Source organism: Taeniopygia guttata, chromosome 5 (genome assembly GCF_048771995.1).
Source record: "Taeniopygia guttata chromosome 5, bTaeGut7.mat, whole genome shotgun sequence".
Taxonomy (NCBI): domain Eukaryota; kingdom Metazoa; phylum Chordata; class Aves; order Passeriformes; family Estrildidae; genus Taeniopygia; species Taeniopygia guttata.
In genome coordinates, this window is record NC_133030.1 from 28717100 (window position 1) to 28744758 (window position 27659).

The 27659-nt window shown below is 39.5% G+C and overlaps 1 protein-coding gene across 1 annotated transcript in view; it reads right to left on the reverse strand.

Annotated features, from left to right (window-relative positions):
* Positions 1-2107: 2107 nt before the first annotated feature.
* LOC100227764 (cytosolic phospholipase A2 epsilon) overlaps positions 2108-27659 on the reverse strand; it is a 34237-nt gene continuing 8685 nt past the window's right edge. The window contains exons 3-20 of the mRNA XM_012573885.5: positions 23075-23211; positions 19749-19880; positions 18618-18658; positions 18129-18171; positions 17328-17391; positions 16514-16677; positions 16151-16243; positions 15595-15632; positions 14833-14968; positions 13160-13296; positions 12491-12713; positions 10926-11040; positions 10290-10427; positions 7203-7310; positions 6081-6272; positions 5507-5673; positions 4185-4371; positions 2108-3993 (exon numbers count right to left, since the gene is read on the reverse strand). Of these exons, the coding sequence (XP_012429339.5) occupies positions 3785-3993; positions 4185-4371; positions 5507-5673; positions 6081-6272; positions 7203-7310; positions 10290-10427; positions 10926-11040; positions 12491-12713; positions 13160-13296; positions 14833-14968; positions 15595-15632; positions 16151-16243; positions 16514-16677; positions 17328-17391; positions 18129-18171; positions 18618-18658; positions 19749-19880; positions 23075-23211 (2324 nt within the window). The 3' untranslated portion in view covers positions 2108-3784. The remainder of the gene's footprint in view (positions 3994-4184; positions 4372-5506; positions 5674-6080; positions 6273-7202; positions 7311-10289; positions 10428-10925; positions 11041-12490; positions 12714-13159; positions 13297-14832; positions 14969-15594; positions 15633-16150; positions 16244-16513; positions 16678-17327; positions 17392-18128; positions 18172-18617; positions 18659-19748; positions 19881-23074; positions 23212-27659) is intronic.

Below are 27659 nucleotides of genomic sequence, written 5' to 3' on the forward strand. Positions count from 1 at the left end.
TGATGGAGGTTTGGTCATATTTGGAACAAGCATGAATACTACAAGCATTAGGGCAGCTGAGATCAGGCTGTGACATCAGGATGAGATGTCCAGCTGCATGGAAAAAAAGAGATAAAGGAGAGTGGGTTGGAGGGAGTGCAAAGAAGACCTCAAGATGTGGCATTCACATTCTCTGGACAGACAGAGAGACATAATTCTGTCTCTCAGGAGAAGCACAGAGAGAAGAAGAGAAAACAGTCTTTACCTCTGCTCCTTTGTTTTCCCCATGTGGAATTTGGTATGGAGATTGTTTACCTGAAGTGATTGCTTGGTTGGATTCTGGTGAAGCTTGTTTGGGTTCAGTGACCAGTTGGATCCAGCTGTGTCTCGGACTCTCAGCAGAGAAGTCACAAGTTGTTAGTTGATAGATAGGTAAGTAAGATGTATGTAGAACAGGAAAATATCTCTTTAAATAGTGTATTACTGTATTATAGTATAGGTTTAATAAAGCAGATCCTTTAGCCTTCTGACCTGGAGCCAGACATCATCATTTCTTACCGTCAGGGGTGCCCTGATTTCCAATACTCAGGACCCAAGGAGGAAAAAACATGAGGCGTGACAAGATGTCACATCACAGAATTTTGATATCATGAGCTGGAGGTGTGGGAGGAATGCTGGAGAAGTACTTTATGAAGACTGCAGGAGTGATGGGCTTCGGGGGAGCCCTCCAAGGGAGAGATTTTCATGATAAATTCAAAGCTACAATGCTTCAGTGGCAGGAATGACACAGCCATTTTAACTGTTGACCAGCATAGCGTGACCAGGGCATGAGGAAATCAGGCCCTGATGGCCTCCTCTGCAGTGTTATCACTCTAGTAAGACAGTGAGATATTGCACATACACAGCAGAGCTTTACATGAGAGCAGGTTTTAGGACAGGGTTTCTAAGATGGGAGTCCTGTTCTGCCACCCACATTCTCCTATATCTGCTGTGGCAAACACATTTGCCATCACTCACGTGGCGCAACCTGTAGTCTCACGAATTACTTGTTCACTCAGAATGTTTGCAATAACCTCTTGTTTGATCACTCCTTGCACTACAGAACAGCACAAAAACCTGCTGCAAACCATCCCATTAGCTCCTATTTCTTTAGTGGCACTCTCCAAGTAGGACTGCCCAAGTTCTCACTTGCCTTGTGAGGAGTTAAAGAATCCCATTGCTGCTTTCCTTAGGTTCCTGTGGTCTGAGTCACCTCACTGAGCTGCCCAGTTCTTCATGCACCCTTGTGATAATCAGAAGGGCTGGGGCACAGCTGCAATTGCATGCTAATCCCTTCACTTACTATAGATAATGAATAGGTAAGAATTAAAAGGCAGACACAGAAAAGATTCAAAACATATTAATTACAACTAAGGAGGTCAGCGTGTTAGTGTTTGTAGCTCCTATACCCACATATACCAAGAGCTCTACCTATTAAAACATTTAGGAAAAATCAAGTTAACTCCTGCTGGTATTTACTATGATACAGCATGGGCCTAGATTTTTGCAGCACTTCTCTCCCCTCTAGTTAGTTTTCTTCCTCAAAGGGATAATTCCGTGAAGTCATTCCTCTTTCCTGTAAAAAGGAACACTCCCAACCTGCAAAACCAAAAAGTGCTTTTAAATGCCCACATCTACAGCTGTTACCTACATTCCTGTAATGCTTCAGTACAGCCCAGAGTCAGAGCATAGGAAACCTACCCCATTAATTGCTGAACCAGAACAAAACAATGCCAGCAGACAAAGTCACACAAAACCTCCCTGCTGGCCTGCAAGGACAGATGACAAGCATCTTCTGCAGTGTTTTGCTGGGAGGTGGAACAAACCTACCCTGGCAGGTGCAGCAGAGAGCACCTCAGTGACACACTGAGAGTAAATGGGGCTTCCTACTGTTAAACCAGCAAACAAGAGAACATCAAGGGAAGCAAAGGGATATAGTTAAAGGCAGGAATGGGAAGAGAGAAGCAGGGTTCTTGAAATTTGGTGCCATCAAAGACTTGGATGGCAGGGGTAGGAACTCCATTTGCAGCTCTTGAAGGTGCCTGAAACCTCAGCTGTAAGATGGGCAGCTGGGAGAAGTAGCAAACACATGTGTCACACCAAATGGGGTTGTCATAATGATAACCAGGGAAGCCTGGGAGGGAAGTAGAGCTGGGACAGAGGAGAGGCAATGCCGAGAGGGACCAGATGATTCAGCAACAGAGATCACAAAGAGGGGAGCCCTTGATGAGCACCAACAAGTAAACAGCCATTTCAGCACACCAGAGGTTTGAAGCCAGGCTGCAAATTGGATGAAGGTGTGAGGGCCTGGAAAAGCAGCTGGGGTAAGGACACAGCACCCCTAAGGGGGCTGAGGTCATCAGAGGTGAGCATGGGAGACTTAAGACAGCAAAAGATAAGAGAAAGACAAGGCATAAAGGAATGATTGAAGGAAGAGAGATAGATCATGATAATGAGAAGAAGGAGAATTTTTCAGCCTTTTAGAAGTTCATATTTCATTTTGAATTAAAAATAATTTTCTGGTTTTGCTATGATACATTATTCATAGTTCTGTGTTTGCCAATTACTTCAGTGCACAGACAAGCTGCTGCATTTTATTTAAATTTTAAGTAATTAAGGGCAACTGATACTGACTGAAGCATTATATCTTTTTATTTTAGATTAGTATCTTTGTTGTAACGAAACAGGTTTACAATGTATTTGTCATATTAAAATTCTTCCTAAAGCAAATAATTGTTTTGGTCTTCATCTCAAAAATAAGCAGTTTCAACAAATTACTTTGTACTATTTATAGTAGTCACATATATCCTAACTTACTTTTAGACAAGCAGGGACTCACAAAGTTATGTGATTTCCCATTAATGACGCATGGATATCAGTGTAAAACACTTAGCTTGCCTTCTGACCACAAAGCCTCTCAGTTTGTGATGTTTTAATTCTCAGAGCATCCCATCTTATAATAACAAGAAACACTATGAAAACTGCTGAAATTAGCAGGATGTGGATGCTGAGCTGGATCATCTAAATACCATGAAAGTTCAGTGGAAAGTAGAACCGTGGGTTAGATAGCTATAACTGCACTGGAAGAGGTGATCCTGACTTACAAAATGGTTTGAAAGAGTAGTTTCCAAGAGATTTTCAAAAGCTGAATACTGCTGGTGTAATAAAATTTTTAAATTCAAAAGTATAGAAAATGTGTATTTTTTATGTGAAGTCCCAGATTATCTTTTATGTTTAGCTTGGCATGTTATTTCTAGCAAAAATTCGTTCCTGACATTATAGGAAAATATAGTTTTCATGTTCTTTGAAATTGTCCACATTTATCGTGTATTTTTCTGTTGCACTAGATTTGGAATAAATTAAATATCCATAGCTCATTTGTGTTCACTTCACATACAATTTCCATCAGTATAACAAATTTTGAAGGAATTTTCACTGCTGTCCCAGATTCATGCATTTCAAAAACTTTTCAATAAATCCAATATTTTCTGACCTTCAATTTACTGCATATACACGTATATGCAGGAAAAAAAAAAACGTTCAGCAGCAGTGAAATCCAACATAAATAAAGTGCAAGTCTAATCATTATTTTGTTTGATTGGTTGATCTAAGATCACCATGTGGTAGAGAGGAACCACAGCCTGAGACAAGTCTTTACTTTCCAAAGTCTACTATGCTCATTTGAAGACAGTTCTTGATTCCTCTCCAGAGAAGAATTAAAAAAAAAAAAATCATGCAGATATCTTCCTGAAACTCAGGCGAGTGCTTATTTTTTGTGCTGTCGTTTCTGCTCTATGGCTGAATTCAAAGCCTGAAGGATCAGATGTTGGTTGTTCTGAATGTTGTAGCTGGTCAGTTCTATCAGCTTGTCAAACTCCTCCCCTGTGTAGGTAAAGCTGTTTAAGCAGTAGGGGGAAAAAATGGTGGAAACATCCACGTTGCCCTGAGCCATCTCAGCAGGGCTGCGCTCCACACCTGACAAATAAAGAAACATCATCAGTGGGGTAGAGAGATGGTTCTAGCAGGGCACAACATTACTCTTCACCCCTTGGAATTTGTGTTTCTCTCCCATAGGAGGCACAGCAGGGGAGGGAGGAGACCATGCTACACCATTTCTCCCATTCCAAAGGGCTGCCAGGTGGTGGGAGAGCAATCCCATGGCTTACCAGGCTCCTTGTATTTTCTGAAGGAGTCATTCACCAGCGGGAAAAACACTACAGTCGGTGCCTCTGGGGTCTCTGTATCTTCAAAAATGTAGCACTCCTTTAGATTTTTCTTCTCTTCTTCACTCATTTGGATTTTGGGAAATGGGATTCCCTGCTTTTGAAAGTATTTGGATGCTTCTTCCAAAGGCTGAATTCAGACAGAAAAGAGGAAAATGTCAGAAATTCTGCCACAATCTACCACTTTTCCTAACGCATCCATCGAAAGACCTTCACAAAGATTTAGGAGCAGGGTTCATTGTTAATATTTCTTCCGTCTTTGTCTCTTAAATGAGATATTAAGTACTACTAACAGAACAATTCAACACTCAGCCTCCAATTTGCACTCCTGATTGGTGTTCTGCCTTCTCCTTCTCCTCATTAGCCTTTATCTCTACAAGATAGGAAAAATGTCTGTGACTGTGGGAAGGGTGGCCTAGCAGCTTAGGATACAGAAAGATGCCTCTTCTGGAGAATTTCCTGAAACAAGTAGAATGGGCAAGTAGAATCGGAAATAGTACAGTTTTAAAATGCAAAATTACAAATTTTTTTTACTCGGCATAAAGTATTAAAAGCCTCTGTCGTAGATGCCTTAGGATGGTTCTAAAAATTAAGCAAACAGGGATCTGGGAGCAAATATGATCTTAACTAAAATGTTAATCTTGCAGGTATGTTAGCAATTTTTGAAAGTAGCATTTTGCTTCCCAAGTCTGGCTGACATGTATGAAAATTTTAGTCCTCAAGAATTTCTATCTTATCCATATTTAGTAACAAGAATTATAGACCAGGTTATTAGATGATATTTGAAAGAGCATATGTTGTTAAAGGACAATTATTTTCCACAATTTCAAACAACAACAAAAAAATCCAGTTACTGTTCCGAAGACAACTGGACAAAATATTTCTAATTATACTGCATGTGGGTAACTTTATATGAACATCACTACACAACCATGAGTCCATCAGTGGTGGTAACTAGTACCAGATAAACACTCCATATGAGTGAAATCTAGATAGTGAAATGGAGATCACAGGGCTAGGAAATAGCATTTAGCTACTAGAGGGTAAACTCAAATAAAATATGCAGAAATCTGATATTACTCCTGTTTTCAGGGATTTACCAGCATCACTGTGAAGACCTAAGCATCTGCACAGGGAGCTGTAGACCAAGGATCCTTTTCTCCCAGAATTAGTTTATTCTACATAAATTATTCTGAATCTTTAGGAGTTAAGGAGGGATAGAAGGCAGCAGTTGTTTATCAAAGAAAAGAGAGCATTTTCCACACCAAGGTCTGTGATCCAGAAGAATAGTTTAAGTGCAGGACAACATCCACTTTCCTCTCTGGCCTCATGAGTGGTGGGTAGCTAATGTCAATGTATCCCGCCGTGTCTGCCAGGCACATGAACTCTGCTGTTTCTGTCAGCTGGTTGGGGAAATGCTCTAGTACAGTATCTAAAAGGAAATATTTGTTATGATGAGTGATTCACTGAAGAAACAGTACATCTGTTGTTTGACTAATAAGGAAAAATTGGGAAAAATGCCTCTTGGCTATCTATTAACTTTACTTTTTCCAAACAACCCTGAAACACTACAGATGTTCAGCCTTCCCACGTGAAAGAAAGACGTGTTCAAGGTAAAAAGAGAGTTCTTTCACTTCTCATGTTGCTATTCTTCCACCCCAGACGAGCAGTAATTTTCTTTCCCTGGAGTCAAGAAAATTCCCGAAGCTGATTTGACTGTATGAAACTTAAAGAGTTATCTAGAATATCTATTTCCAAATGGTCATCATCTGCCTTCTCTTCACTGATGAAAACACCATCTATCTAAGAAGGTAAACAATTATACCTAAGGATGTTTACCTTTCCATATACAGAAGTTTTTGTTCTGAAGGTATTCATTGTGCAGCTGGAATCCCTTCAGGAAGTTGTAGAACTTTGAAACCATCACCCGCTCTGTCAGGATCCGCCGAATGATGCCCATGATGCCACATTCAGGGGTGACCAAGTAAGTCTCCAACTCATGTCTCCTGTCTGATGGAGAAGGCTCTTCTCCTGAAAGATAGAGGAGATGAATAAATTGTTGCTTTGATACAGTTCTTTTCAATACTTAAAATAATTGAAGTCATCTCATATTAGCTAGGGAAAAGAAGATCCTAATAAGATATTGCAACATACAAATAAATCAATGTCAAAATAGGAATAAGAAGAAAATCAGTCTTCAGTAAAGCCTATTCCATGAGAAAAAGAATGGCAACAAACTTGCTAAAACTGGAAAAAGTGATCCATTCTTTAACAGAACTCACAGATTGATTCCCTGTGTGAAGGTTAGGGTAGGTTCAGAATCCGCACCTGCTCCTTTCAAAATTAATAAAAAATCAGCTTTGCAGGAAAAAAAAAAAAAAAAAAAAAAAAAAAAAAAAAAAAAAAGCTATCCGGAGACTGAGACATCCACAAGAAAAATAGGGTTGTGCTAAACAGTACCTCATGAGATTGGGAAGAGAGCCAATCACTTTCTATCACACGCATTTATTGATTTATTGAGCTTAGGTCTTTGCAACACTTCCATGGAGAAAGTGATAGAAACCCATAAACTAAACTCACTAACTGCCTTTAAACACAGGAAGGACAACCAAGGCCTCTGAGAAAAACACAGGTTTATATCAAGATCCAAGAACGTTGAAACAGACTTGCATGCAATTGAAGTCTTCAACAACATGTGAAAAGCACCAGCTGCTGAGGCAGACAGAGAACACAGCAGAGGTGTTTGTTACAACATGGAGGTTCACCAAAGGGCCCCTGGCAAAGACAATCTTTAAACCTTCAGTAGTTTTACATTTGCATAAATTCAGTATAAGGGAGATTAATGGAAACAATATTGCTATGAATAAATTCAGAGATGAAACCTAGTTAGATACAGCTGACAACATGAAGCCTCTGGATTTATGAGGGACCAGATAAAACAGAAACAGAAACATAACTAACCAATATCAACAGTGCTGTGTTGGGTACACCTCAGTGAGCGTCTCTGTGTAGGATTCGACGAATGCCAGGCATCCAAGAGGTTGTATGAAAAGACATTGCTCCATAGGCCTGTGCAATGGTAGAGAACATGGAAACTTCTTCAGAAACATTCTCTCAGCTTTGCAAGGAGTATTGGAAAGCCTCGAGGTTTCCAAATTATCACCAAAAACTATATTGAGTTCTTTTCAACAATTAGCATTCTGTCATCAAGGAGAAGCCTAAATAGTTTAAAACATTGTGTGAGGCCTTCAGCCACTCTAACTCCTTGCCACATACAAACCAACATTTTCCATCCTATAAACAACTGTCGTAAGTGAGCAAAACCATGCCATTTCCTATAAAATATGCGTCTGCTCTACAAAATATGTCATATACAAGTGGATACTCAGTTAAATGTTTGGAAGCTACTTCTGGATAATTAAGAATCAAATGGTTAGAGTACAGTCTGGGATAGTCTGCAGAAAAGTCCTCTAAATAAAATATATCTTTGCTGTCCCCCTAAAATTTCTCTGCACAAAGTCTTTTGAGGGAGACCCTTCTCCTTCTATTTGTTATTCTCATTCCCATAGTGCTTCTCCCACTTTTGCCATCCCACATAAAAGAACATCTGAAAGTGTTTTCACAGTGCAGAAATCTCCAAAAATCTCTTGGATTTTAAAAAGTATCTCTTCCTCTACAGCTCTGTCACAGGCCCCAAGAGAAACTCTAGCAGAGAAGGCAGGGCTGTGCTTTGCCTTGAAAATCTCTACCAGTGAAAGCTTTGCAAAAGCCATACATTGTACAGGATGCAATAACTTGAGTTGCACAATAAAATAATTATTCATCCCATAAATTATTAACAAAAATACAATTTACTTTAAACATGGCTTGTTTCTGGACTGGGACAGAAATCCAATAGCCTTCTGTTGTAAAGGAAGTCCTTGTAAGAATAGACTCACTTGGGAAATATTAGAAATGCATAATCAAGAAATCAGATTGGGCCTCTCTGGAGCTACACTTAACTGTCAAGCAGAGTTCATTTGCACATAATTACTGGTCAGTTTCTGTTGAGATAGCCTCATCTCCCAGCAGCTTGAGAAGCTTCTGTCCAACCCTGCTACAAGAAGACAACTCCTCTGGTTTCTCCTGTCTTGGTGTCTTCTCACTCTGTAACTCTTCTGGTTCCCTTACCCTTGGAGTTACACACTGTTCCTGCATTTTAATGACTTTCAAACACAGTTGTCTCCTTAGAACATGTTTATAATTACATGGCAAAGTTGCCCTAACCTCTTGCACTGAATTTTCTTTGTACCTGTATTGGCTGAAGTAAGAACTGTGAGGAGGGATGGTATCTTTTCCTAGGCCAACAGAGTTGAAGAGAGTGAACAAGCTCTTATGCACCTCAGCCTTTCTTCTGGAAACATGAGGGTCTTGTATCCCTGTAAGCTCATCCAGTCTTTCCAGCTCTTAGAAAAGGCCTTTCCTCTCCCTGCAAATGACACCTTGCTTTTTAAAAATTATCACGCTGTAACTAATAGCACATTTTAATAGTTACCCAAGAGGGCATTGCATGTGGTATCACTAGATGGCAACATTGCTTTAACTCTCTACCTTACCCTTTATAAATGTACACAGGCAGCTGTGGGACCACCAGGCTCAGGCGCTAAGGCTGAGAACAGAGCTCAGCCCAGGCTGGATGTTTTGGGTGTGCTTGCTACCTGGCCCCCTCGGGTATGAACACACTACCCCACTGCTATTGAGGAACTGCAGTGGAGTCATAACATGCTCAGAAGAAGGCTCTGTAGTCCCACCTAGCTCTGTGACCTACCTCCTACCTCTAACAGTCAGCACAGAGTGCTTAATGGAAGAGTAAAAGAAAAAAGGAAGAACGAAGGGATTTCTCCAACATACTCCCCATCATCTTAAGCTCCTGGATTCAGGATTTCTAGTACTAGAGGCTGCCTCTGAACTCCTGGATTTCAGAGCTACCAATGAGATTTACTATGCATTAATTTCTCCTGCCCTTTTCATACTCTTGGATCCTGTGTTTTCTTCTGAGTCTTTTCCCTCAAACAACTCTTTTCTTAACTCATGACATCACTGAAAGCTCTTAGCATAGCTAATAAAGCTGTAAGATTTAGTGCTTGTGTGACTGAGCACCATCTTTTCTTTCTTATGCCCAACTATTGTCTCATGTTTGGAATAATATGATTCTGGACTCCTACTGCATAATACAGCTTCTCTGAATACCAAATAAGGAATACCATGTGGTGTTGCTGGTTGTATGGATTTTCCACTTTACAAGTTAACAATTTTTTACCTGTATCCTTGGTGTCCTGTTGTGTCTTGTGCTTATTTACACATAAAGTATCTATTTAAGAGCAGATGGACTTGTCTGCAGACAGCTTTACACCAGAGAACCAATGTACAAAGGGGCATAGTAGAGAGTTTCAGTATTAAGCAAAATTAAAACAAGAATTGCATAAAACCTGCAAAACTATTTTTCATATATTACTGGGTGCTACCCAGTTTACTGAATTAAGAATGATGAGTTTCAATTATTTATAATGGTATCAAAATTACAGAGTATTTAGAATACTATTAAACTTGTAAAAGTATCAGTAGCAGTTCACAAAACTACTCTAAATTGCTGTATTTTATAATAAACTCAGTAACAACATTGCTTTGGCATCTAAGATCATGCCATTCATTGACAAATTTGACTTTTAAGATTTCAGTTTGAAAATACAAATGTTTTTCATGTGGCACTCTGCTGCTGGTTGGTTCAAAATGAACCTAGCCTCTTCAACCAGCCCTGAAACTTCAGGCATGAGCATCACTATTATAAACAAGAGCAACAGTGAATAGCGCAGTTTGAAATTTCCTCTCAGTACTTTTAGCCCATCTCCATTGCCTAAGGAATTCAGTCAGAGGTGAGAACAACATGGTGTACAATTGATTTCAGTCCTGCATGATGCAGGACACTGGTTATAATATGCAGAGTTTGCATTATATTAAAAATAAAGTACATATTTATGCAATTCAATTTTTTGCAATAGACCACATCACCTTTCATGAAGCAGATTCGGGACTCAGGAAGCTTCTTCATCAGGCGACCCATGAAGAACTCACTGCCAAAATCCTCAGCACGAATGAAGGTACCGTATTTTAGGAACCCAACCTCATAAGGGGTGAACTCCACCCATTCTGCAGAAACATAAAACAAATTTTTAAATCTTAATCTTTTCCCTACTTCCCTGCTGGAAGGGAAATGAAAAGGCAAATAGACAGCTGTTGAATGAACCCTATTTGCAGGGTAACTACAGACTGGCCTTCCCCAGGGTAAAGAGTTATCATTCAGCTGGTGTCAGTCACTCAGTCAGCAATGTTGCATGGTGCTGTTCATTCAGAACTTTCCAATGACCCTCTCCAGAGAGAACATAAGGGAAGTTTATACTAAGAGGGGTCAGCCTGAGTTACCCCACATGTGGAGCTAAGGCTTGTTCTTAAATACCTCTCCAAGATTTCTCCTGCCCTGCAGAAGATAAGTTCCTCCCATAGCCTAGGCATAAAGTCTGGAAATGGAAAAGGAAGTTAAGGAAGAAAAGAAACTCTTTATAAATGCTATGGGTCAGCTGTAGAAGAGGTTGAAGTACTGATAATGCAGATAGTTCAAACACCAAATAAACTCATTTTTGCCATCACCTTTGAACTCTGAAAGGCTGTAATCTTCTTTGATGTTGAGGATCATGTAGATAGGTAGGGGATTTTGACCCTGACTCAATGCCTCTTGCTCATCTGAGAGTTTGTGGTTATTTTTCTGTGAATTGATGAAAGAGCAAAATCAAGGGACCTTCTTGGTATAGTTTATGGGCTTCCAAGAGTACAGCAAAATACATAGCTGTTTCCCTCTTAATTTTGCTATTCTCTTGATTCATTTTGTGTCCAAACATTTTTTTAACCAAGGAATGATCTAAACATTTACATATCCACATAGGCTTATTTCATTATTGGTACAGTTGTAGGCTGCTTTTTTTTAAAAAAAATTGTCTTTTATTTAGTAAATACATCCACTTCACATGGAAATTCGTTCTCACAGGGATGAACAGAGGAAAATAAACCAAGAGCAAGACTCTTTAGTTAGGTACTCAGATAGTCATGCTTGTAGAAGGAGACATAGGGTTTTTTTTCTACAGAAGCCCCTTGGGCTCCTAATTATGCATTAAAAGGTACGTGGGGACAAAGCTCTCAGCAAGTTTGCAGACAACACTAAGCGGGGTGGGAGTTTTTGATCTTCTGGAGGGCAGCAAGGTTCTGCAGGGGGATCTGGACAGGCTGGATCAACGGGCCAAAGCCAATCATATGAGGTGCAACAAGGCCAAGTGCCAGGTCCTGCACTTGGGTCATAACAACCCCATGCAGCACTACAGGCTGGGAAATGGGGGTGTGGAAAGCTGCCCAGCAGAAAAGGACCTGGGGGTGCTGGCTGACAGGAGCTGAACATGAACAGTGTGTGTGTGTGTGTGTGTCCAGGTGGCCAAGAAGGCCAATGGAATCCTGGCCTGTGTCAGCAGTAGTAGCAAGACCAGGGCAGTGATTGTCCCCCTGTACTCAGCACTGGTGAGGCCACACCTCACGTGCTCTGTCCAGTTTTGGGCCCCTCAGTATAAGAAAGACACTGAAGCGCTGGAGCATGTCCAGAGAACAACATGGAGCAAAGGCAATGGAGCTGGGAAAGGGTCTAGAGAAAAAGTCTTACAAGGAGCAGCTGAAGGAGCTGGCATTGTGTAACCTGGAGAAAAGGAGGCTCAGGGGAGACTTTGTCACTCTACAACTTCCTGAAAGGAAGTAGTAGATAAGTGGGGATTGGTCTCTTCTTCCAGGTAACAAGTGAAAAGACAAGAGGAAATGAACTTAAGTTGTGGCAGAAGAGGTTTAAATTGAATATTAGGGAAAATTCTTCTCTGAAAAGCTAGTCAGCATTGGAATAGGTTCCCCAAGGAAGTGGTGGAATCACCATCTGTGAAAGTTTTGAAACTCATGTAGATGTGGCACCTGGGGACATGGATTAGTGGTGAACATGATAATATTAGGTTAATGGTTGGACACAGAGGCCTTTCCAATTTTAACAATTCTAAAACCCCTTTGTTAATCAGCAGAAATCATCTGCAGGATAACGCTGGCATGCTCTCAAGCATCTATCCCTGGAGCTTCATTTTCCATACAATAGTATTCAGTAGCTGTTAGAGAAAACATAGGAAAAACACTACCCCATCGTCTAATGCTTTTTCCAGCAGAAGCCCCCAAAAATCAACACTAGAGAGCTGGTATCCCTCTTGCTTCCGCAGTTTCAGCTCCTTTGCATAGTATTTCAAGCTCTCCAGGGAAAAACAGCTTAGCTTGCACTTGGTCATATGTCTGCGGACTTCACCAATCGGTGTTGATAGATCCTTGTGTGACCAGTCAGCACTCTGATACAAATGTGACAAAGTCCTGGGGAAAAGAAAGGGAGTGTGCATTGTCATATGCAGAGAAACTTTCACTTTTTAGACTTAGATTTAAGGTCCACATCAAATGAATTACCTGAGTTACTTTAAAAGCATCTTTTGAGATTAGTCTATTATTGAAAAGATTTTTTTGATTTAGAGGAGTTCCCAATTCACTAGTGAAACTTGAGGACTTGAAAAAAGCCCCTCCTTGCTACTAAGGTTTATGCACGAGGCTGTGATTTGTGCCCCAGTGACTCAGTAGAAAAGATCTAGTGTTGAAAGAAAGCAGCACCTAGGCCATTCACTGGCTTGGACAATGTGCTCCTAAGGCAGCAATAAAAAAATCTCAAGAATGAAACTCATGCCTTTCTTTACAAAAATGAAGAGAATAAATATCTCACAGTGGACTAGAGAGGTGATGAGTGATGTCTTTGTTCAGGATCTCCTTACCACGTTGAACCAGATGACCCAGTGATGTATGAAATAGCATCCAAGAGACCCAGTTTCTGAAGACCCAACAGGTTGCCTAACAGAGATGTCAATGCCCGGGTGCCACCTCCTGTTGTCATCACTGCTACAACTGGTACCTGTTTAATCATCAACACAGCAGTGGTAAGCAACACTTTGTTTATCAGCACAAGTGATCACAGCTGAGTGAAATGTAGCATGTCAGTACCACAAAAAATTCCAACACTCCAACATTTCCCCAAGCAGGGAAAAAAAAAAAATTAAAATTGCGTATTTTGCACAGAAAAAAAAACCAAAACAAACAAACAAACAAAAAAAATCCACAAAAAAACCAACCAAAACAAAACTAACTGATTTTGAGAATTTTGATCAAAATCAATCAATTTTGACTGTAAATTGTTACATGCTGGCTTATCAAAACCCATAGTTTCAAGGCATTTCAATATTAGACTGCATTTTCCTTAGCAAAACATCTTTTCTTAAGAGGTCTGTTTTGATAACAAGCAGAGCTCATCCTCTCTGTAAGTCACGCATAACAGCTAATTACATTTCCTACAAAGTACCTAGAGTATATAATTGCAGTGATGAAGCCTAATTGTATGGAAATCTAAATTCTGTTACATGAAGACAAATTTCTCTAAGAAACCCACTTAAAGAAGAGGAGCCCATTGACATTTTCCACACACATATCCAGGCAATTGCATCAAAGAAATACTCAACAGTTTCCTGATTCAAATCGAACATTTCAGGTAAAAGCAAAGTATTCTGATTTGCATTTACCTTACTATAAGGAAATATTCACTTGCTGGAAAATCTGAAAATAATAGTTGGAAATACTTCTCCTAAAAATTCTTCTACTTAAGAAACTGCTGGGGTTTTTTGATTGAAACTACTGTGCCATTGAGAAACAATGTAGTAATATGATCAATTTGTGAGTGGGGGCATAATTTATAATGTCTAAAACCATGCTGTCATATATTAGCTAATATGTCTTTGATCCGCCTGTCTTGGAAAAAGGAGAAAACACAACTGAAAACAAATTAACCAGCTCTCAAGCTGGTTCTTCATTTCTCAAGTTCCTGATCACAAACCATGCTCCTTCCCTAAAGCATTAACCATCTCCATGCTAGTGAGGACATTAACAAATACAAACATTAGTGAGGACATTAACAAATACAAACATTACTCAGACAAGCAGATTAGAGGAAAAATGTGAAATGTCTGTTCTATTTGAGGAACTACAGCTGAGATGATGAGCATCAGATGAGAGAGTCTAAAATAAGACACCTTCTCACCAGCCAATATTATGCATCACTTTAACTGTTAGATTTTCTCCCTCCAAAAATCTGATAAAATATGAGGTCTTGGTGACTGAATGATCAGACAAAACAGTCATACCACCTAGGTCAATAATGCACAAACGAAAAAAAAATAGAGAGAAAAAAACTGATTTATGGCATTATGTGTTCTGGGAAAATGTGTATCAAGAGGATTTGATGCTATCCTGGCTCTTCAACTAAAATAGAAAATGTAGAAAATCATTCCTCAGTGCTTTACATGGTGTAGTGCATGTATCAGTGCTAGTTAAGGAACAATATGCGAAAGGCTAGGAGCATAACATATTCCTGTTACAGTCCCTGTGATACTCCCCATACCTCATGATCTTGTAGGTCTTGTTCTAATTGTAGTGCTTTTTTCAGAGCAGAAGCCACAAACTTCTTCCTTTTCTGTAGGAAATTTTTCTCCCCTGTACATAGATCAAACTCCAAGCGAACATCTAAGTTTCTGGACCTCAAACAAAGTCCAGGGTTAAACAGGGTGTGCAAAATCACTCAAAATTAATATCTGGATGCTTACAAGTTGCAATGTTTTTATGAGGCTTAGAAAAGCTGCTGCTGTGGCCCCACAAAAGCACATCACAGATGGCATAGATAAGGTAGAGAAAAGGCTGATGAACTGCAAAGTAGCAAAATCTTACAGAAAGAAATATTCTTTATTACTACACTGATTTTCAGGAAGCGTTGGACATAAATATTGCAATCTATATAAGGATACTAAAAATAATGGAGTATTTAGGGTTTCTTGCCTCAGGACTGCCAGACTTTATAAATACAAATACGCTATATTTTTCACAAGGAAGGAAATGAAAGTAAACACATCTTTTTCTAAATGTATAGCTCTACAGATGTTGCAACCAGAAATCATTGTTCTTCCCATCTAAACTGAACTTCCATATAGCAGCATAACAGGAAAATTCACCTGGCACACTTAGCCATCTTCTGGACATAGGCAATGAACATAGGTGAATAGGTAAATATAATCATTGACTCAATACTTTCTCCCTTACAGAAATAAGTAAGAAGGCAAAAAAGCATGTTTTTTTCACAACCACAAAACCCAAAGACAGAATTTCTTACCAGTCATTTGACTTCACATGTAAATTGACTGTCTCATCCTAGGAAAAAAAAAAAAAAAAACAGCACAATATAAACACTGGAGATCATTCTGTGTTCTTTCTTTACCATCAGCTCTTAAGCACTTCTCTTTTTCTAAAAGCCACATTGAGCCACAAAGCCATAATAATCAGAAAATCCATCTAAATATTAGAACTTCTCAAAGTCCACTTTATTTTCCTTATATTGTTTTATAAGAAAGGTAAGGAGAGCAATATACAATAAAAATCAGCTCTGCCAATGTGCTCCATCCTGCCTCATCATTTGCATTTGCTCTGATCTGCATTAGTCCCTGAGGTGGTCACAGAAATCTCTTTGTCATGTGTTTGGCTGTAATTTTTTTTGTTCTGTTAGGTTCATATGAAAATGTACAGATCCATTATGTTAGGAATTGTTAGGAAGCTAAGGGCACTAAGAGTTACATATCTAAACCCCTACTTCACACTGATCTAATTAACTCATGCCCACTGATCTTTGGTCTGTAGCTTAACATTTATTGTAAGAAGCTGATATCAATCACCTTTGCTACTGCCACTTTCTCACTGAATGGAAGTGAATCCAGAGGAATAGTGAGGGATGCATGACAGTCTTTTTTGTCTTCACCTGAAGTACACTGAAAAATAAATTATAATGTAGAGAAATATTTGATGTATACAGCATACAAAAGCACTGTCTCCAATTTACTTTTTTCAAATGGGGTCCCTGTCCAGCAGTTTTCAAGTTGGTATCTAATAGTTGTATGTCTTAGGGTTTACAATGCTGTTTCAGAGCTGAAGTTCACGAAAGACAGCTTTTATTAAAAACACAAACTCCTTCCATTTGCCTCAGTCAAGTGTAAAAAACCATGAGTTTACTGTGCTTACTCAACCTAATGGTCACATACCGAGCAGAAATGAGGTTTCTTCTCTGCTAGAGCCATACACAGCTCTGACAGGCTGTACTTGATGTAATGGAAGTTCAGGGGCTTTGGAGGTTGCCAGAAAGAGCCCAGTGACAGGGTCTGGCTCTTCTCATATGATCCCTTCAGTGAAAACAAGAAGTCTTTTTCTAAAAAAAAAAGTAATTCAAACATTAAAAATATACAGGGAGTTAATGACTATGATCCCAGAAATGGAACATTAAATGGTCTTTCAGAAGCTTATATATAAATCCTTCAACAATGCTTACAAGCTTCCAAACTCTATTTATACAGCAAGGGAACAGTACAAGAAATATGAGGAGAAGAAAAGCAAAGAAGCAAATTAAAAACAAACCACAAAAGCTTATAAAGCTGCAGTAGATATTTTTAAAACTTTAACATACAAGCAAATTGGATAAAATCTAAGTTGAGATAGAAACATGTCTTTTCTTCAACTTTACAGCATTTATAAGATTCATTCCTTTAATTTCAAAGTCCAGTTTTTATAGTTAGTTAGCACAGACTATAACTATTGGATCTGTGAACCTGCATATACACTCCTAACCATCCAGTTCCTGTGCTCTAATTGTAAGAGCAAAGCAGGAAAATGACAAAACAAAACAAATAACACAGAGACAAAAATCCAAACAAGCAAACCTGAAACAAACTAAAACAAAAATATTTTTAAAAAACAACAAACAAAAAACAAACAAACAAAAAACCCCAAAGCAAGCAGGCAACCAAGAAAAGTCAGTTAACCATAAAATAAGGGGGTTTTGCTTCTAGTTTGAAGTCTAACCTGAAGGTTCTTTTTTTGTCCATCTGTTGTCCACTAGGACTTCCAAGCAGGAAATTTCACGAGACTGTAGCAGGGATGAAAAATGAGAGGTTAAAGTATATAAGACATGTCATATCTGAGTCACTTTATTGCTATCTGTCTTTGGTCACCTGAGTCCCTGGGGTCTGGAAAACAGTCCACCCTGTGTGTGTGGGGCTGATAGGAGAAAATGTGACGGGCTTTGTCACTCTGAAAATGTGACAGGCTTCAACTTGCTGTGGTGGTTTTGGACAGGACTGGGAAGAGAAGGGAAATAGCAGGGGGAGTATGCTGAGACCTCCTGAGGATAAACTGATGGGCTGGGCAAATCACAGGGATGTCCTTGCTGCCCTGCTTTGGTGAAGCTGGACAGTCAAGTGCTACCTCCTCTAAGTAATGAGTTACAGGCAGCTGAGAAAGCAACTTCCATATCATCCTGTGGAAGTGGGGAGAACAGGATGGCCATAAGGGCCACAAAAGAAGTTTCCCAAAGAAATGACGGAGCAGCAGTAAGTCAGTGAAAGACCACTCCAGGCTTTGTCAATAGGCTTGATATGAGCCTGTGGTGGTGAACAGGTCTCTCTGGGTATCCCAAATGACTGTGCACATTCTTTTTTAACACATCCTCCTGCAGGGAGCAGCATAACAGGATGGCTACTGTGTTTAACCCCCATTCCCCTCCCCTTGTGCCTTGCTGCAGTGAGGTGTTGGGGCACCTGCCAGATTCACCATTCCTATCGCTATGATGAAAACAAAGACAGAAGAACAATAGTTTTAAATTACCACTAATACACCATTAGTCACAAGCTTTTCAGGAGGGACTGGACTGAAAGAGAAAAAAACTGCAATCAGAAGAAGTATCACCTAAATACATCCTTAAATGAACATTAAGGAATAATACCTTTCTTGAAGTTTGTCTTGCTCAGCATGGTCTCAAACATGTCTCTGATTTTTAATTTAGGGACACATCTGAAATGTGTTTTTCCTTTTTTTTTTTTTTTTAAATCATAATGGTAAACAATAATTTTAATAAGTACGATGACTGTAATTCTTATTATCCTCCCTCATTCAGCAAGTAATAGGGTAAACTAATAACTAGAATGACTCTTGGTGGATAAGGAATACAGAGTTTTAGCCAATATGCAACTAACTTCATCAACACCAGCCATTACTTTCATGCTGGGTATTTTATACTATATTATACTAAATGCTAGCATATGTTTGACTGCTTGTAAAGGGGCTCTTCTGTGGTTCCCCATGGATGTTACTCACATGCTCTCCAATGTAAACTCAACCTCTAGCATCTCCTGCGTCTGTAAAAAAATAATTTATTATAAGCATCTGAATTAATTTTCTTTCTCATTAGCTATGGCTGTCAATTATTATTCTGGCTCCTGAAAGAGCTCTTCAATCAAATCAAATTTCCTTCCTGCTCCAGGTTATAGTGCAAGCAGTGAAAGCATTTGAGCTAGAGTGATTTTGAAAATGTTCTCCTTCCTTTGTTAACCATCAGTCCTCAGGCCAAACTGCCCTTTTCTGTTTGGTGGTGAGGCAGAGTAGAAGGGCAAGCAGTCCTGCAGCAGTAACTGTTGGCTTAAAACTGTCCAAAGGCTTGGCTTATTATTGTTTAATGTTATCTGAAGAGGGATACTGCTGTATAGAAGAGGACATTCTCAATTATTCTGATCAAAAGGACCTACAACACGGACAACACACTGATGAGTGCCCAGACAAGTTAAGGCAGACTGCCTGCTGAAATCACTGTGGATCTGAATACCCATATGTACCCTATAAGGAAAGTCAGTGAAATAGCAAATCTATAGAAGTATCTAACTTGAATACCCACATCTCATGTTGAAATCATCATGTAAGTGTTCAAGTAAACTGAAACAATGAAATAGTTTGAGCAACTGACCATCAGCTGGGTTTAGTATCTTAGTATGGATCTTTGGATTATTTTGGGGTATATTCAAAATAATTATAGGGTAAGGAATCTGTTTTTAAGGGAGTACTGCAGTATCTGTGTCAGATTATCCCCAAACTCACATGTGCTTTTGCCAGGAAAAGAAATACTAACAAAGCAACTTTGTGCAATGGTGATAAAGTTTTGTTTTCCAACAAAACCTATTTGAGCAACAGAGTCAAGAAAGAGTGAAAAAGGGGAATGCTGCTGTCAGAAAAAAAACACCTACTAGGTGGTTTGATGAGCTAGCAAAAGCCTGCAGGATCATGTCCTTGTCTGCTTTGCTGATTAAGGTTTGGAAGGTTTTTCACAGGGAATATGAAGTGCATACCAAGAGGAAACATGCTCTCCTACCTACAATTGCTTTAAAAACATTTACTTAGGAGGTAATATCAAAAAATTTATTTTCTTCCTGGGACAAAGGGTGTTTTATCACTCACCTTTGGATTTAGTTGAAATGTCAAATTAACAGTTTCTCCAAGCTGGATTTTAGCAACATCAAAGAGAACAGTGAAGAGGAGGTCATCTTTAGTGACTGCATTTTCATCATAGACTTTCATCTCAAGAATATTCTGTGAACAGAAGTACAGAATTAGGATCCTATGTTGAGACCTTACCGAGACACAAAATTATGTGCTCAGCATGTTAAGGAAAACAGAGAAAGCATGGGGAGAAGTGAGAGAGCATGCACAACCTTTGCATCCACACAGAGATGAAAAAGGATATTCTGAACCTAATGCAAAGTCAGGTTTGTTGTTTAGTTTTCCTGCAGAGTAATTTAAATTACAAAAGCTAGTAGAATTACTGAATATTGAAAACCATGTTTGGCCTCCAATTTGGTATGAGGTCACCACTTTTTTCTGAATTGTAAGAAACCAACTAGTTGTCGGAACTTTGTTGCTATTGGTAGAATAAAAAACCTTGGATATAAGCAGCAATTAAAATACATTAAGGATGTACCATATAATTATTTCATGGTTGCATCATTTTATCCTGTAAATTATTAAACAGATCACATGCAGATAATTACCATGGAATCTACAGAAAGTGATATGCTTTTGTTAAATTGCACAAACACCACTGTATAAATCTCCTCCTCTCCCTCCTCTGTCACCTGCCTGTTTGGATGGACAGGAGAGGGTAACAACTCTCCTGTGCCTGATTGGTAGCTAGATGTGGGTTGCCAGAGTGCTGAGCAAGTGAACCTTAACTGCTATTTTCTCAGTGTGGCAATAATTCAGGCCTCCCTCAATATATTCAGCGGCTCATTTTCATGCAAATTACAGGGAGTGCTTATCTCAGATTCTTACTTATGCATCAGATTTAACTGCAACTTGCTAAGAGGCTTGATGTTTATTAAAGACACACAGGCTTATAGTCTGATACACAAACAATGTGGATAAAAGAGAGTGACCATGTGAACTTTGTTGTCTTAGAAGTTCATAATGTATCTCAGAAAGGCCCATACCTAAATGTGATAAGTGATTGATTACACAAATACACTGAAAGGAAGCCACTCCAGAACACAAGCATTCACTTTTGACATCTATTATCCTGCAAGAAACCACCAAGTGAGAGATGGCAAATAACCCTGAGTTTGCAATTCACTGTCAAAACACAGAAAAGCTGTTGACCTTCAAGGCCACCTATTTAAAAGTATTGCACTGTGGTCAGCCCTGTCCCTGACACTTGCTAATAGAAACATACTGTCACAAGGCAGAGACAAGCAGCCACAGCACCTAGGTTTACAGGCCAGCCATAAATAGCCTGTAAAAGTTTATGGAAGGTGATGAAGGTGATATGCTTAAAAGCAATAGTCTGCAGTTAATAGAAGGCAGGCTTGCACTGAGGAGCAGATGAGTATTCCTAGCTGTGATAATGCAATAAAATATACTTATCTGGCTTAAATTACTGACTTATTTTCTGAGTGACCAACTGATTTGCAGTCCCAGCTACTCCCAGCTGGCCAGGAGAGGCATGCACAGGGTGCTGGCTAGCCAAGGGAGGTCTCTGGCTGTGCCCCTGGGATGCTGTATGGGAAGCAGCCAGGGGTGTCTGAGCAGTTCACTGTTCCTAGCTCACCTGACAGAGAATATTAGAGCAGCATCACTAGGAACCAGGTAATGAGCAGAGACAGCCCTTGGCAGGGCTGTGTGCCATTAGCTCTGGGAAGGGTCAGCCTCTTGGAGCTGTGGGAATTGTGCCTACAGCAGAAGCCTGGGAAGCCCTTTCTAGGGAACTGTTTGTCAGACATTCATCAAAACAGATATCAAAACAGATGCCCATCCATAAACACTGCTGTTCCTGGGAAAAACCAGCACAAACATGCCCAGTCACTTTTCTTCCACAGTGACAGTATATTATATGGTTTTGCTGAGCTCTGGCCACCATAATTTGGGAAGATAAATACCTCAGCAAAACACAAGACAGGAAAGAAGAAAATAACCAGACCAGCAAATTCTGGTCTTGCTCAGCGGGTAATGAGCACAGGAATTGCAGCATGTACAGAGAAACCTGCAAGAGCCTTAACTGCTGAGCTGTGGTTGTCCCAGATCCCCTGGGTACATTTTTGCAGCCTACACTCAAGCCACAGCCACCACCACCATGCTCCTGTTGCCACACGCTGAAAATTACCCTAGCTAATGTCACATGTCTTGTCTCCTGCTGCGAATTTGCAGAAAGTAAACATGAGGTCTTCCCAAACACTACTCCTGAAGAACTAGTTCAAGCAGCTTCCATGGCCAAGGTATTTTTTAGCTGTTCTGTGGTATTGTAGTTTTGAAAAACCTTTCAGGAAGAGCAGGTGCTTGTGTGCAGATCAGTGGGTGTTTGTTCCCAAGCTGCAATGTTTGTCCCTTGCCTTTCACCTCTCTGATAACCTGCAGGGCTTTCATGAAATTGTACCTCACTGGCATTTTGAAAGAAGTTGGATTTTTTTTAGGTTTGAAGGGAAAGCACTGGCTGTAGGCTACAGATGGGCAGACATCTGAAAGCTGCCAAACTGGGCCAGTACCACCTGAGTGTGTAAGAAAGCCTGAGAACACGTATCATGGGCAACTTCTGCATTCAAAGGCAAGAGGGATTGTTGACTGGAGACCCTGTGGTGCAGGAACACACTGACCTATTCCAAATGCTCTTTTAGAGGAGTTTATCAATTATTGAGAGAGCCAGGGGACTGGCTGGCTGATTTCCCTCTTTAGAGAGTCCTGATATGGCACCAGTGCTAGGAAATGAACAGTGCATGCTGTAAAGCAGAGATAGATTTTCCCTGGTGTGAAGTAAGCTTGGTTTACTTAGCCTACCACTGATCTTTGTGAACTCCTAGATCCTGATGTTCATGCTGTCTTTTGGAAGGAGAAGATAGCTGGACTTGCAAATCTTCTTAAGCTTTAACATATATTATCATGGTAAAAGTTCATCAAGTTCTCTTTTGCAAACTTCAACTGTTGCTTTGTGACTTTTTATTTCTAGTCATTACAAAGGAATAGTAAAAAAGTACAACCCTGTGATGCTTTCACTAACTAATTCATATATATCTTTTACACGATTCAATTTACTCTGAAATTTTCACATTTATTCATGAAAAGCAGCGATTAAAAAAGGAAAAGAAAAAGTGAAAGTGATAGAACACTATAGAAATGGTTATGAAATATCTTGGTTAATTTTTACATATCAGAAAAATAAATTCAAATTAATTTAATTTTGCTGCTACATTCTATTCCAAAACCCCGTACCGGTATCCTTGTAGTCCTTCACACCATCTTACCTTTACTTGGCTCTGGATTCTGAAGCAAAATGTTTCATTCCACACTGGATCTTTGCAGTTCTTAATAGTTTTGGTCCGGACAGTCTCCGGGGAAGCAGTGGGCAAGGACAGGCTTATGTAGCAATCGGTTTGGCTAACTGTATTTGAAAATATATGTTGTACAAACATCTTAAATCATAGCCTTATAGCACTGAATGTATACAGCAAATTGCAAAAAGGAGATGTTTCGACAACTTTTCTGGCAGTTCTTTATTCAAAACTATTCACTACTTTTTGTTACCTCCTGCAAGTGGGAGCTCAGGTCATGAATGGAGATTCAAAGAAACCACTGCAATAAAGACAACTGGTAAGAAAAGAGTAGAGCTGTATGGGAAGAGCTAGTTTGACTTAATAAACCAGTTATTGGTGCATGCCCTGTTGGTTGCAAATCAAGAGATTTCTGTGATGGAGAAGAAAAATGCCTACACATTCTAAGAGATACTTTTTTCAATAATCAAATACTTTTTCAACCACCTTCCCCTGGTCTGCTGTCCTCACATATCTGTAATCCACTCCATGTAATGAGCTGACTGTCTCACTCAGTATGTGACCACATACCTTCACCATGAAAAATAATATGCAAAAGTAGCAGTGCACTTTTCTCTTACTGTGATTTGAGCCCTGGTAGAGAAGAAAATTCTAATTTCTGAGAAAGGTGGTAATGTCACAGAAGGTTGCACAGTTAGCTACAAATACGACATTAAATCTTAGTACACAGCAGTTGGTTTGGGTTTGTTTTGTCTCCAGACCTGTCTGGGTGGGCACAGCTATCACAGAATCACAGAATGCCCTGGGTTGGAAGGGACCTTACAGACCATCTAGTTCCAGCCCCCTGCTGTGGGCAGGGCACCTCCCATTAGACCAGGCTGCTCTGTGTGCTGGGCTCTGCCGTATGGTGTGGGTGAATCATCTCCTGTGGGTTGCCAGAGTTCTCAGGTGAGAGGCGAGTTGGGTCCTTGTGTATCTGTGCAACTTTGTGTTTCAGTCTGATATATGTAGAGTATTTGGTGGTGGTTAGGAAATCTGATACTGCTAAGGAGATAACTGATTTTTTGCAGGGAGCAATGCAGGGCATTTGCTCCTAAAAGTATAAATGAGTTGATGCCTCATGAAGCTGTGGTAGCAAACTGAGACCCTGATAATGTAGTGAAGAATGCTGGTACTCAGTTTCCCTATGCAGTCATCCACCCTTTCCAGCACCCCCATTTTGAGCAAATCTGCTGTCCTTTCTAGGGAATTGACATTTCTTTTGTCTGCTGGGCAACTACAGCTGTCTCCAGTGTCTCCAGCTCTAAAAACTTGTTTCGTATTTACAGTATAGCTCAGATTTGAGTATAATAACAGGCAGTTTGGTACTGTAGGATACATGATGAGAGGTACGAGTAACCTGCTGGAAAAGGTCTCATGACATCGGTCATTGGATTGGTTCCAGTCCCAGCTCTGTCACAAACTGCTAAATCACTGAGGGCAATTGGTTTAATTTAAACTTATCTTGCTTCTCCATCTGCATTTCCCCACCAATAACACAGTGATAACTATCCTTTCCGCTTTTGTAATCTGCTTGGATGTGACCCAGGAAGAGAGACTGATCAGTAATTATATTATTCTTTCTCTACCACTGTCTTGGTTCTCCTTCTACATTTTCTTTAAGCTTGTGGAGTAAGCCATGCTGCAATGAATAGGTGTTGCTTAAAACAATTTGTGCAATCAGGGTATGTATGATTTGTCTTTCAAGTCCTCTGATACTGTCTGAACATGAAACATCTTCCAGTTTTTCAGCATGCACTTGTTTTCCCCTTACTGCCCATACCATGTAAGAGATTACTTTAACATTACAGTAATGTTTAAAAATATCCCAATATTACATACAATAAAAGACATCTGCATTTGCAATTTTAAAGTGCAGAATATAGGCAATATATCTGTTGATAACAACTTACTGGCAATAAAACTACTTGTTTAGCTGTCTCCCACACACTATTTTCAAAAACCCTTTCATTGATTTTTAACATTTGAAAAAGATCTTTGAAAAAGAGCTTTGCATAGTTAGTGGTACCAGAGGAGAAGGCTGTTTCTTCAGCAACTGCAAGTTATGCACTAATGCTGTATGTGAGTTTTAGAGAATTTGTTCATTTATGGTCTAGGATATCTCTTTGTTGTACACATGAGCTATGACTCCTGGTTTAGAAGAAAGGCATTCATTATTTTTAGAGTATCAAAGGAGTGTTAAACTTGTGACTTACACTCTTGTATCTAGATAGAGCTGTGGAAGGTTCGGTTCTTCATCATCTCTGAATACAACAGACCTATACCAACCTGAGAGGTTAGTCCAGTCTTTAGCAAGGCTGCTCACCCTTAATAAGTGCAAAAACAGAGTCCTACATTCTGATGATCCCCATTTAACACCAACTAAGTTGGCAACCACTGAGGTGTCAGTCTCAGCATAGCCTAAGACATGAATGCAGATAGAAACAAAGGTATTTGACTCTGAAAACAAGCAATTAAAGGCAGGACACTGCACCAAGAATAACAAATTAAACCCCAAACTAAAATGTTGCAGGATGCATCTGACAACTTACATAAACAACACAAATTTAATTACATTTTGGACCATATCCCAAATACACAATGTTAAACATAAGGGCAGGTGATGAGATTTAGCACTGAGATCCTTTTGCATACACTTTTAGCCCTGGAGAGGAACATGTGGATGCTCACTCAGTGTCTTCCATGTTGCATTCTCTTTCACTATTTTCCTCCCTCCACAATAAAATTGTTTAACTCTTACCAGCTATTAAACATACCCAAATTGAAGAGGCTTGACTTAGAGAAAGAGCTGAAAGACTTGAGTTTGCTAATCAAACAATAACAAAACTTTTGTTAAATAATCAGTTCTTTAATGTCCAAATGATTGATACAAAGAGGATAATGATCTGTTTCTCTGTGTGAACAGAGGCAAAAATTAGAAGGCTGTTCCAGCTCCTAGAGGATTAGCACTGGCAAGAGAGACTTTATAAATTTTTTAGGTAACTCACTTTAGACTGTTCTAGTACTTAGACATGTACAAAACAGTGATAGACAAGCTAAATTTCATCCTGCTTCAAGAGATGAGGCCAGCCCAGGTGAACCTATAAGGTGTCATATGGAAATGCTGCCACGTAATTTCCATGTTTATGCTGGAAGGCAGAAAACAGGATAATCATGTCACATCAGTTATAGTGCATGGAAAACAGCTCAGCCACTTCCCTGCCGGTGTTGACTATCAGGGAAAGAAGTGATAGGACTGCTTTAAATTGTACACCAACCCAAGGGATCAATTACCACATAGCTGGGTGCTGTCTCCAAAACAACTCCAAACCTCCTTCTTTGACACAAATGAAATAAGACTGTAAGTAACTTGGAAGACTTGCCACTGGTACAGTGTCTGAGGAACAAGGCCTAAATCCATACATAGAGTCTCCAGGTACTATCACAATACAATCATCAAAACAAAACAACACAAAAAGCAACACTATGTAATGCAGAGAAGCCTATGCACAGCTTAACTACAAATCATGCATTTCCATAGGCTTACCCTTTTTTAAAAGCATTGCCACTCTTTCACTGATAATCCTAATGACAATTTCACTAATCCCATCCTCAGATAATCAGCCAGTAAGACTCAAAATATTGTATATTGTATATTTGTATATTTTTGGGAAATAGATCAATCAGTCAGATTTTCTTTGTTCCACCTTAGACCATCTTGGGGTGATAATGTGGTGCAATCTCAGCTAGCTAAGATTCCTAAGAAGGTTCTTTCATTCCCTTTTAAAAATAAACTAGCCAAAACTAAGTCTTGGTCAGACATCAACACTGTTGATGCAGATACAGAGGGTAGTTAGTACATCTAAAGAAACCACTATGAGAAGAAAACATCATAGAAACAGATTTGGAAACAGGCTGCAAGCAGTACACACAAATGCTTTTGATTTCAAAGAAAACAAGAGTGGGAACAAAATCAATACCAGAAAGAGCTGAATGACCAAATCAACACTCACAAATTTTCTTTCTTCAGAAAGTGATCACAAGAATGTTGTTCACCCAAGAAGGGAATAGAAACAAAATTGCTTAAAAAGTTTAGCTAAAATTTTTGTTTCCTTAAGAATCATTATTTTGACTCAGAAATGCCCCTTACAAGGCATTCTTGGTCAAGATTGATCCTAAATAAGTAAGAAAATATGAGCACCTTTGTCAGGAAAATATTCAGAACTATTGTCAATGTAACTGCAGAATACGCTGCAAACAATAGCATCAAAATTTGGGAGTGAATCTTACTTTTAACCTTCACTGGCTATTTACTGCAGCACTACTTTATTGTCTCCTGCTGAGAGTACAACCATAGAAAGTGCCCAAGAGAGGAGCCATAGTCCCATGGGGACATTCTCATGTATCTTCTCAGCAGTGCAACTATTAAAGCCATGTCAAATGTAGCCTCTCTACCTTGCATTCGCCTCCCACATAATAGCAAATCACATCTGGGTTCTTGGTCCTTATCTACAGTGTC